General features: G+C 39.9%; 1 protein-coding gene across 1 annotated transcript; it reads left to right on the top strand.

Moving 5' to 3' along the window:
• Positions 1-2,509: 2,509 nt before the first annotated feature.
• On the top strand, positions 2,510-5,283 carry LOC145129341 (wall-associated receptor kinase 2-like). Its single transcript, XM_079064039.1, has 3 exons — positions 2,510-3,521; positions 3,607-3,777; positions 3,938-5,283. Exons 1-3 carry the CDS (start codon positions 2,561-2,563, stop codon positions 5,146-5,148), a joined length of 2,343 nt encoding a protein of 780 aa, XP_078920165.1. The 5' UTR covers positions 2,510-2,560; the 3' UTR covers positions 5,149-5,283.
• Positions 5,284-12,914: the final 7,631 nt, after the last annotated feature.

Genomic DNA, 12,914 nt, shown 5'->3' on the forward strand with positions numbered 1-12,914 from the left:
ACCGACCCTAACTATATACTACTATACACATTTGTCTTAAAGTAAGTATATTCCAATACTTGGAAAATTGAGGAAAACTTATGTTGCACCACATGAGCAGCATAGACAAAACCTCTTTAGCAAATTGACAACCCAAAAACAGATGGTCAGCTTCGTCATTGCCGATAAAACAAAACCGACAAGACTTAAAATCGACCGAAATGCCCCTCTGAGAAAGCTCCACCAGAATAAATTGTTTTGACCGTTGCCCACATGGATTTTGAAAACCGAATCAAAACTAATTCCCGCCTTCTCCAAAGAATTCAAGGTTTTAACATTGTTAAACCACACCCTCGGGATGGTTTTTTTGGCTAACGCAGAAACCGGCTTCCTTCCAAGATTATGGACCCCACCAATGACTTTCCCCACATCGAGTTTGCCTCCCTTTTTAACCTCCAAAGCAATTTGGATAGAAGGGAAAGATTCATAGACGTCAAAGAACCAACGCCTAGGCCACCTCACTCTTTGCTAGCCAAAACCACTTTCCAAGCTACCCAACAAAGTTTGTTTTTGTCCGTACTATCGCCCCAAAGAAATCGCATTCTATATTTCTCTAACACATCAACCACCGAAGAAGGAGCTCTAAAAAAGCAGAAATAGTAGAGCGGCAGGTTGTCGAGCACCGATTTAACCAACGTAAGTCGACCCCCGAACGATAGGGTCCTAATTTTCCAAGAAGAGAGCTTTTTATCCACCCTTTCCACAACCACACCCCAATTTCGTTTAAGCGACATGTTAGCGCCAATGTGAAAACCCAAATAAGTAAACGGAAATTAGGCGGCATCACACCCCAAGATGCGAGCACAATTGGACACTTCATCATTAGAAACTTCAATGCCATACACCTTGGATTTATGAAAATTCACTTTAAGTCCTGCAGCCGCATGAAAGCACTTAAGAATTCAGACAAGGTTGGTAAAATTCGAGCTAGACCACTCTCCCAGAAAAAGAGCGTCATCGGCTTAAAAAAGGTGGGAGAGAGTTGGGCCCTTATCACGAAAAATACATGAGTGAGCCGCGGACTTCATAACCACGTGAAGTCCTTCCATGGCGATGATGAACATAAACGGGGAGAGAGGGTCCCCTTGGCGTAGCCCACGCGTAAATTGAAATTCTTTCGTAGCCGAGCCGTTAATTAAACCGAGGCCCTAGCCAAGGAGAGACACCCACGAATTCAAAATCTCCATTTTTCCCCGAAAGCCATTTGCATCATCACCGAATCCAAACAATTCAAACTTATGGAATCGAAAGCCTTATCAAAATCAATTTTGAGGAATTATAAGCAAGCATCTCAATGTCATTCACTTTAGTTCTAAGCTCAACCAAATCTTTGCATTCTTTGTCAAACTCCACCCGTTTCCAGACTTTGATGGCCTCCTTAACAAATTTAAGTTTATCAAACAAATACCGATCCGGGGCCCACCACCATAAAAAGTATTCCAAGCTTTAATTACAACCGCCTCAAACCCATCTCGCAAGAGCCACGAATTAAAAAAACGGAAAGCATGCTTCCCAAAATCCAAAAAACTCGTTCTCAAAAGAATCGGCGTGTTATCGGAATATTCCCTAGGTAAGGTCGTGACAGAAGCGGAAGGGATAACGGATAAAAAATTAGGACAAACCAAGAAAGGGTCAAGCTTACTCAGCTTACAGCCCACCTCACTAAAATAAGTGTATCTTCTCCCTCCCATGTTCAGATCGAGAAGCCCAACTCCTGAGATGAAACTGTTGAACGCCTTTGCAATTTTACGATAGAAAATAGAATTCACCCGCTCCTCTGCTCTCCTCACGACATTGAAGTCTCCACAAAACACTCAATTACCGGGCCTAGACCACATCAAGTTCTGTAAATTCTTCCATAACTGTTTTTTTTTTCCCAGTTTCCTGGAAAATTCCCTTGTCCCAAAATAGGGTTTTTTAAATTCGTCCTTTATTTGAAACCAAATATATTAAACGAAAGTAGGAAATAATAGGTTTTTTTAATGGGAGGTCATATTTTGCTTGTGTTTTTTGTCTATCCATTTAAAAATGAGATGTTTTGATTTTTATACTTTTATCATGATTTTTTCTTTCTATTAAAATGAAGAATATAAAAGTCAAAACACACCTTTTTTTAGTGCATGAATAAAAAATATAAGTGGAAAACAACAACATTTGAAATTGTTCATATAACGTACGTACGTAGATATGCCATGAAAGTAAAATTTATTGGTTAAATCGATTAATAAGTTTACAAGGAACTTGAGGGAAATATTTGGTAATGACATACAAATAAAGAAAAAATCGATGATGTAAATAGGATGGTCATGATGAATCATGATAAAAGATTTTACGAAACTCAACATTCATTTTTGTCCTTGAGCAAAAGTAAACGCCACCAGACGTGTAAAGTCGTGAATGGTTGGTGAAGTTAATTCGAAATATAAGCTCAACTTGACAATATGCCACCGAAAAACTCAAATAAAAACAAACAATGCATCCATAGACAAAGAAAGTCCATTTGCCTTTAAAACGATCACCAATGGAAAAAAGATCCCCTTCTTCGTCAAGAACAATGCAGTTCTCCAGAAATCTTCATTTATTTCTGTTCTTGTTTAGTCTAGCAATAACACAGTCTACATCCCAATCAACCATCACAAACACCACCGCCGATGACACCACCACCATCACAAAAGCCGCCAACGTAGCCAAGCCCGGCTGCCAAAGCCAATGTGGAAACGTAACCATTCCATTTCCCTTCGGCATCGGTCCCGGTTGTTTTCTAAGCTACTGGTTCGAAATGACCTGCAACACCACTTTCAACCCTCCAAAACCCTTCATCGGTGGCCTCCCAATTCTTGAAATCTCCGATTCCACTTTCCGAATCACTAACAAAGTGGCAAACAAATGTTACAATCCTCTCGGAAATCTCACCGAAGACAATCCCGTTTCCACAAGTCTCGGCTGGACATCACCCTACACGTTCTCCCAAAAAAACCAGTTCACTTTAATCGGATGCGATGATTTCGCCTTGTTCTTAGGCCCACTGCAAATAAACTTCACCAGCGGTTGCATCACATTGTGTTCACGACCTGAGGAGGTGCTCAACGGCTCGTGCACCGGCGTCGGATGCTGTCAGACGTCGATACCAAAAGGACTCAAATACTACTACACTTCTGTTGGTAGTATGGTCTCTAATCACACCACAGTCTGGCCTTTTAATCCATGTACTTACTCGTTCATGGGTGAGAAAGAAAGGTTTACGTTTCGTGGGGTATCGGATTTTATGGACGGCGATTTCATTACCCGGACCAGGGCTAGTGTTCCGATATTGGTGGACTGGGTTGTCGGAAACTTGAGCTGCAGTGAGGCTAGAAACGCCGGCGTCTTGGCTTGCCAAGCAAACACTCATTGTATAGATTCTGATACCGGAGCTCCGGGATACAGATGCATTTGTAATCAAGGCTATCAGGGTCAGCCATATCTTGATCCAGGCTGTCAAGGTTAAATCTTTCACAATCAAAATATTTTCAATTCTGTTATAATATGACTACTTCATTATATTGATTTTGTTTTCGATCATCACAGATATCAATGAATGTGAAGATCCAAACAGTAATCTGTGCGAGGGGATCTGTACCAACACTCCTGGAAGTTACTCGTGTTCTTGCAAAGATGGCTACGTTGTAGATGAATTTAGCAACGGTCGAGGTTGTCTTGCTGAAACTTCGGAGTTTCCAGTTATCAAATTCTCCCTAGGTAATTAAGCAGTTCTAATCTTATCGCTTTTGTGTTCTTAAATGGATCATCCAGTACCTCGGCTGACCGATCGAGTGAAGTCGATGGATTGGTTGAAAACATGAAATAGTCCATTGTTATTCATCTTTCATTAGTTTATGTGGTATTATCATGCATGCAGGTATGGGATTTGGTTTCATGGCCCTTTTAGTCGGAATAACGTGGCTGTATTTTGCCTTCAAGAAGAGGAAGCTTATCAAACTCCGACAAAAACTGTTTCAGCAAAACGGTGGTTTACTACTGAAGCAACGAATCATTAGCAACGAAGGCAGCGTTGACTCAACAAAAGTCTTCACCGCCGTAGAGTTAGAAAAAGCCACCAACAACTACGCTGAAGACAGAATCTTGGGTCGTGGTGGCTACGGAACTGTATACAAAGGTATTTTTAGCAACGGTCAAGTGGTTGCTATCAAGAAGTCTCGTGTAATGGATGAATCTCAAATCGAACAGTTCATCAATGAAGTCATTATCTTAACACAAGTCAACCATCGAAATGTTGTCAAGCTCTTGGGATGTTGTTTAGAGAGTGAGGTCCCCTTGCTAGTTTATGAATATGTTTCAAATGGAACTCTCTTTAATCATATTCATGACAAAGGCACAAATTGGTTATCATTGGAGAATCGTTTAAGAGTAGCTGCAGAATCCGCTGGTGCACTTTCATATCTTCATTCAGCAACATCAACCCCCGTGATTCATAGAGACGTGAAGTCTGCAAACATATTATTAGACAAAAATTATACAACAAAAATCGCGGATTTTGGGGCATCAAGATTAGTCCCCATAGATCAAACACAAGTTACAACACTAGTTCAAGGAACTTTAGGGTACTTGGATCCTGAATACTTCCACACAAGTCAGTTAACTGAAAAGAGCGATGTTTACAGCTTTGGAGTTGTGTTAGCTGAGCTTTTAACAGGGAGAAAACCGTTGTGTATGGAAAGAACCGAGGAAGAAAGGAATTTGACGACGTATTTTGTAATGGCGCTAAAAGAAAACCGTTTGTTTCAAATTCTTGATCCTAGAGTTGTAAGGGAAGGAAGCCTAGATCAACTTCAGGAAATTGGTGAGCTTGTGAAAAGATGTGTTAAGCTTACTAGTGATGAGCGACCTACGATGAAAGAAGTGGCCACTCAACTTGAAGGTTTGCGGAAGTTTACTCAACATCCATGGGCGAATCAAGGGAATGAAGAAAACACAAGCTTGATACACACCGAGAATGAACAAGAGGATCTTTATGGTGTGTCGATTAATCCGTATTCTACTACAATAGAACTCTCTTCGGGTTTTAGTATCGATAGCAGTCTCGTTTATTCCACACATGTGCCCCGATGATACGAATCAAAGCCATGGAAAATATAAATAGCATGGACCCGCTAGTTGATGGCTTTGTTATTTTAGTATCATTAATTTTTCATTTTGATGTATTTTAAGACATTAGAAATTATTGATTTATTCACACATTTATGATTTTGTCGTATATTAAAGTTCCTTCTTATGTATCTTTGGATAAATTATTTTGGTCCCACCATAAAAAACGTTTTCTTTTAAGATTTTTCTATTTTAATCCTCTAAATTATTAGCTCTAGTATCATATTTTTTTTAAATATTTTTTACTTTTATATATTTAATATTTTATTTAAACATGTTCTTTTGTTAAATTTACATTTTTTACCTTTTAAATAATATTTCTGGTTTATGTATGTAAATTGTATTTTTTTTATGTGTATAACTTTTACTTTTAAATATTTTACGTTTTACTTTTATTATATCAACTATATAATTTTTATCATTGAAAAAATATAACTAAAATCTAATATATTGTTTTTAATAAATTATACCATTACAATGATTTCATCAATACTATCAAATTGATACTAATATAAAATATATTACAATGATATGAAAAGTCAAGTTCAACTAAAAATCAAATTATGTAACGTTTCAAACTTATAGATTTTTTTTTTAATTAGGAAAACATTCAATACATATATTGTAACATCCCAAAAATCATAACAAAATTTTCATTTCAAAAATCATCACAAAATCCAGAATTTACACAAAACATAGTTCCAAAATCATAACTATAAATGAGAATATCCCAAAATAATAAGTCAAATAAATATCCAGGATGATGTGTACAATCACACCTTCGCCTTGCCTCAATCCTCTGATGTATCTGAAACCACAAAATCAAACTGTAAGCCAAAGCTTAGTGAGTTCCCCCGTACACCACATACAACAACATAATACAATGCACGCAACCAGGCATGCAACACTAGGCTGGACTGCCACTGAGCCTTCAGCTACAAGCTTGACTGCTCCCTTGAGCCTACAGTATCAACTGGACCGCTCGGGTATCTTGGCCTTCAGCACAGAGCATGGCCACCTCAACCCAACCAACAATAACCTGTCGACATATGCAACAATAATCAAATACCAGCAAGTACAGGTAGTCATACAGGTCTACCAGTCTAACATATAACCAACGAATATAGGTAATCATACATATCTACCCTTCTTACATTTAACCAACATAACATCATCATATATATACCAGGATACATAACCTAGTGGGTCGGTATTGGTGTCTTCGACCTACAAGTTAAGTGAGGAAAGACTCACCTCACAATTTGAACGATACTTGAACTGATCACTGCTCCAAACATTGGCTCTACGGGTTACCTATAAATCATATAGGGACCAAGCCTCAACCTACTACTCAAAATATCCCAAATGACCTAAAGTCAAACTTGGTCAAAGTCAACAGTCAATGGTCAAATGTCAAAGGTCAACTTCCAGCTGGTCACCATGTCGTGGCCGCTAATGACAAAGCAGACGAGTTCCTTCCCAGTCGCCATGTCGTGACAACCTAAGGCCACATCGTGCGTACTAGTCTGGACAACTTAATCCATTAAGCCATTTTCCTACAACTTCAAGAACTCCAAAGCTCAGATCTGGTCTTTCCCATGGTCTTGATGGATAAAGTTTCCAACTTTATCCATTAAGACACCGTAAAAAGTCAAGATCCCAAACCCTAATTCCTTAAAGGTGACTAAATGCACAAAGTCACCATTAAGCAACAATCTCTAGAGTTGTTCACCCAAGGTTTCCAGAATGGTTTCTTACACCTAATAAACCATAAAGGTCGCATCATTATGGACATGCATGTCCAATGCATGTCCCTTCCATTTTAGGTCAAAAACATGGCAATAAGGAACTCAAGCTTGAGCATGGTACCAAAAACTCCATAGATTTTCAAATCTAGTCATCTAGAACATATGACACTCAAATGGCCACATAGATCCATAAAGTTGCCAACTTTATGAGATCCAACCTTCCAATTCCTCACACCATGAAGATTTAGGTACAAAAGGGCTAGACCTAGAGATAAATAACATAAAGATTGGATCTTGGGGACTTACAAGAGTCCAGAAATGTGCTCAGGGTAGATGAGGAGAGTTGCTTATTGAAACAAAGCTCAAGGGTGCCTTCTTCTTCTTCTTCAAAACAACAAAAAAACACACAAAAGCTCAAAGGTTAGCAATGCAGGCTAGGGTTTTCACTTGGAGGCTGAGGGAGAGTGATTGAGACTGAGGGTGGGCAAACCTAGCCATCATATTCCTTTAAATAGGGGCTCAAACCCCAGATTAGTGTTTGCCACTAAACAGCGGTCACACCATGGCGAATAGATGCCACGTCGCGACGCTAGATTAAAGCCCAAAACATTGGCCTTGGCCACGCCGTGGGACTCCATCACCACGTCGTGGCCACCATAAATCCAACATCCAACAGATAAACTTACTTAAAAGAAATATACCTGAAACTTGGCGTTACAATTCTCCTCCACTTGAATTTTGGGTAGTGCTCCACCATAGATTTTCAAATCTAGTCATCTAGAACATATGACACTCAAATGGCCACATAGATCCATAAAGTTGCCAACTTTATGAGATCCAACCTTCCAATTCCTCACACCATGAAGATTTAGGTACAAAAGGGCTAGACCTAGAGATAAATAACATAAAGATCGGATCTTGGGGACTTACAAGAGTCCATAAATGTGCTCTGGGTAGATGAGGAGAGTTGCTTATTGAAACAAAGCTCAAGGGTGCCTTCTTCTTCTTCTTCTTCTTCTTCAAAACAACAAAAAAACACACAAAAGCTCAAAGGTTAGCAATGCAGGCTAGGGTTTTCACTTGGAGGCTGAGGGAGAGTGATTGAGGCTGAGGGTGGGCAAACCTAGCCATCATATTCCTTTAAATAGGGGCTCAAACCCCGGATTAGTGTTTGCCACTAAACAGCGGTCACACCATGGCGAATAGATGCCACGTCGCGACGCTAGATTAAAGCCCAAAACATTGGCCTTGGCCACGCCGTGGGACTCCATCACCACGTCGTGGCCACCATAAATTGAACATCCAACATATAAACTTACTTAAAAGAAATATACCTGAAACTTGGCGTTACAATTCTCCTCCATTTGAATCAGACTTCATCCTCGAACTCCTCATATGCAAATAACTTTGGGTAGTGCTCCACCATAGATTTTCAAATCTAGTCATCTAGAACATATGACACTCAAATGGCCACATAGATCCATAAAGTTGCCAACTTTATGATATCCAACCTTCCAATTCCTCACACCATGAAGATTTAGGTACAAAAGGGCTAGACCTAGAGATAAATAACATAAAGATTGGATCTTGGGGACTTACAAGAGTCCAGAAATGTGCTCAGGGTAGATGAGGAGAGTTGCTTATTGAAACAAAGCTCAAGGGTGCCTTCTTCTTCTTCTTCTTCATAACAACAAAAAAACACACAAAAGCTCAAAGGTTAGCAATGCAGGCTAGGGTTTTCACTTGGAGGCTGAGGGAGAGTGATTGAGGCTGAGGGTGGGCAAACCTAGCCATCATATTCCTTTAAATAGGGGCTCAAACCCCGGATTAGTGTTTACCACTAAACATCGGTCACACCATGGCGAATAGATGCCACATCGCGACGCTAGATTAAAGCCCAAAACATTGGCCTTGGCCACGCCGTGGGACTCCATCACCACGTCGTGGCCACCATAAATCCAACATCCAACATATAAACTTACTTAACAGAAATATACCTGAAACTTGGCGTTACAATTCTCCTCCACTTGAATCAGACTTCGTCCTCGAACTCCTCAGATGCAAATGACTTTGGGTAGTGCTCCACCATCTCTGCATCGGGTTCCCAAGTCCACTCGGAACCCTTTCGATGCTACCACTAGACCTTGACTAAAGGTACCACCTTGTTGCGCAAGGCCTTCATCTTCCTGTCTAGAATCGCTATCAGTATCTCCATATAATTTAGGCGCTCATCAACCTGAATGTCATCCAAAGGGATCACCGCTGAATTATCAACTACACATTTCTGGAGCTGGGAAACGTGAAAGGTGATATGAATCTGGTGAAGCTCCTCAGGCAGATCCAATCGATATGCCACCTTGCCTACCTTAGCTACCACTCAGAATGGTCCAATAAATCGGCGCCTTAACTTTCCCCTCTTCTAGAAGCTAATAACACCCTTCCAGGGTGATACCTTCAAAAATACCATATCCCCGACCTAGAACTCGAACTCTGATCGTCGTTTATCGACGTAACTCTTATGTCGACTCTGAGTTGTCTGCAACGTTTTCCAGATCTGCTGGATGAGCTCTGTCGTCTGGAGAACAACCTAGGTCCTACCCATGACCCTATAACCGACCTCTCCCCAACAAAGTGGTGTACGACACTTCCTTCCATAGAGAAGCTCCAAAGGCGATGCACCAATACTGGAATGCTAACTGTTATTGTAGTAAAACTCTTCTAGGGGAAGGTAGGAATCGCACCTCCCACCAAAATTGATGAAACCAGCCCTCAGCATATCCTCGAGTGTTTAAATGGTCTGCTCACTCTGTCAATCAGACTGAGGGTGATAAGCAGTGCTGAAATGCAGTCTCGTACATCACGGTCAGATACAATAAAGACGGGAATACCATGGCGAGCAACAATCTAGTGCACATTCACATCGGCCAACTTCTCGGCCGGAGAAATCTCCCGAGTAGCAAGAAAATGGCACTCTTGGTCAACCGTTCCACGATAATCCAAATCGCATCAAATCCCTTTTTCGTCCTTGACATCTTGATGATGAAATCCATAGTGACATGTTCCCATTTCCACATGGGAACATCTAAGGGCTTCAACTTTCCATGTGGCCTTTGGTGCTCAGCCTTGACCATCCGACATGTCAAACATCTCTCCATTTACCATGAAATCTCCCTCTTTATGCATGGCCACCGATAACTAAGTCTCAAGCCCCGATACATCTTTGTGGCTCCAGGGTTAATCGAGAACCTAGACTTGTGAGCATCCTCCAACACTATCTGTCGAACTTCTATAGAAAATAGCACACATACCCGACCGCACAGGGTCAAAAGCCTGCGAATATTGGTAGAAAATTTGTCAATCTCTCCTATGATCCTCTCATGCTTTCAATTATCCATCTTAACCCCCTCGGCTTGAACCTCCCTAATCAAATCCAAAAGTGAGGAGTCAATGGTCATCCTCAGACAATGCTCTCGGACAGGGGTACTAACCTCCTTGTGGCTCAAAGCGTCGGTGACCACATTGGCCTTCCCTGGATGGTAGAGAACCTTACAAGCATAATCCTTGACCACGTCAAGCCATCTGCGATGCCTTTATTTAGATTCGGCTAATCCATAAGATATATTAAACTCTTGTGATCCATGCAGATGGTATAACAGACCCCATAAAGATAATGCTGCCAAATCTTGATGGAAAAAACCACTGCCCGCAACTCCAAGTCATGAGTCGGATATCTAACCTCATGAGGCTTCAACTGCCTAGATGCATAAGCAATGACACTACCCATCTTCATGAGAACCGACCCTAAACCTGTGATCGACGCATAAAAAATACCACAAAATCCGTAACACCCTCAGGGAGGGACAATACCGAGGCCTCACATAACTTCCTCCTTATAGTCTCAAATGCAACCTGCTGCTCAGGCCCCCAAAGGAAAACCACACCCTTCTTCGTTAGGTGGGTCAAAGGAACAACAATCTTGGAGAAATCCGGAATGAATATCTGATAATAACCAACCAATCCTAGGAAACTTCTAATTTCGGACGGGGACTTCGGGACCTCCTACTGTATCACTGCCTCGATCTTGTCCCGATCGACTAGAATTCCGTTCTGATAAACGAGATGTCCTAAAAACTGGACTTTTCGTAACTAGAACTCACACTTGGAGAAATTGGCAAAAAACCTCTTCTGCATCAGTACTCCAAGTGGCTCTCTAAGATGCTCCTCATGCTGCTCCCTGGTCTTGGAGTAGATCGGAATATCATCAATGAACAGAATAACTGATCGATCGAACATCGGTCTACAAACCCGGTTCATCAAATCCATGAACGTTGTGTTGGATTAGGTGATTAAGCCCATAAATATTATTGGTATGTACTTGACACGAGAGTAGCATGGTCCATTTGGGTTGCATGGCATCAGAACAATTTGGATAGACTTTTGTGAGAAGAGGTTATTTATGATTTATTAATACATTATAAGTTATAATATATTAAATCATATTATTTAATTAGTATTGATCAACAATTAGTTTGGAATTAATTTTGTGATCAAAAGAGACTAATTAAATAAATGGGGATTGATTTGGTAAATCATTCATTCTTATAAAGTGGGCTTATGATCCATAGTTCTTCATGTTAGGCTAAACCCATGAGGTGACCCATGGATACTCCATGGAGGTTAAAACCCATGGATCATGAGGAATGCGGAAAGTCATGAGTTACATGGTGTAACCCTAATGTTCACACTATATAAGAAGCCTCATAGCTCATGAAATGGAACCTTTTTTAAGGGCAAGAAGTGAGGGCTAGCCGATTTGTGAAGCAAGTGTTCTTCTCTCAAGTTATTCCAATTGTTGGTGGTGTTGTGTGATTCCATTTGAGGTGCAACACTTGGGGCACTAAGTTCTTAAAGGTCCAAGGCTTCCAACTACAACAAAAGGTATGTCTTCTAACTTGTTTTATTACCCAAGTATCAAAGTTTGTATGCTAATTAGGGTAATACCTTGAAAAGATCAAGTTTGCATGTATAATAGAGATAACATAGATCCAAGGTATTAGGGTTGTATGCACACCTTAGGAGTGTTAGAATGCTCAAAAACCCAACAGTAGTATCAGAGCCTAGGGTTGTTTTCAATTATACTTGATGCTACTTGCTTCAAAATGCTTTAAAAATCAATTTTCTGCTGTTCTGGACAGTGGACTCGCCGATTCCACTGGGGGACTCGCCGAGTCCAAGCACAAATTCATCCAACTCGCCGAGTTGGTTCATACACTCGATGAGTTGGTGCTCCAGAATGCAGATTTTTGATGTTTTTGGCTAGAATTGGACTAGGATCATTACCCTAAGCTATTTTTGAACTTATAAACCTATTTTTGATGTGGTAATGATTATGGTTATCCAATTTAAAAGATAATTGTCAAAGTTTCATGTTTTGTATGCTTAGGCTAATTACATGAAATTTGTTTGATAAGAATTGTCTTGTTCTTATGAGTTTAATTTAGTTCATAGACATTTTGATTGTTTTTCTTGTTAGAATTTTTTGATCTAAATGGATTTTGATGAATTCCATAACTTGTCCTCAAGTTATGGAAAATGAAATTTTTTTCTTTTAAAAGGATCATTAAAATTATAGGTTATGAACTTGAAGAGTCTTTTTCCCATAAATGGTTTTATGAACTCCATAACTTGTCCTCAAGTTATGGAATGTCAAAAGTCTTTTCTTAAAACCTATATTAAACTCATAAGTTATGGATTCCAAAAGTTTTTGAATAGTTCAAAACTTGCCCTCATGTTTTGGAATTTGCAAATGTAAAAGTCTAACTTTTGAAACATTTAATTCCAACCCTAGAATTTTAAAGTTTAAAATTCTACCCTTATACTATTATAATATTATAGGTTTAATATTTATATATATGCATAAGAACAAAGTCAGTCTTGCCGTTAGTAGGCCTCATTCACGAAGCCGGTCTATAAGGGGGTATA

Source organism: Lactuca virosa, chromosome 8 (genome assembly GCF_052849685.1).
Source record: "Lactuca virosa cultivar CGN04683 chromosome 8, Lactuca_virosa_CGN04683_v6, whole genome shotgun sequence".
In the NCBI taxonomy this organism is placed as follows: domain Eukaryota; kingdom Viridiplantae; phylum Streptophyta; class Magnoliopsida; order Asterales; family Asteraceae; genus Lactuca; species Lactuca virosa.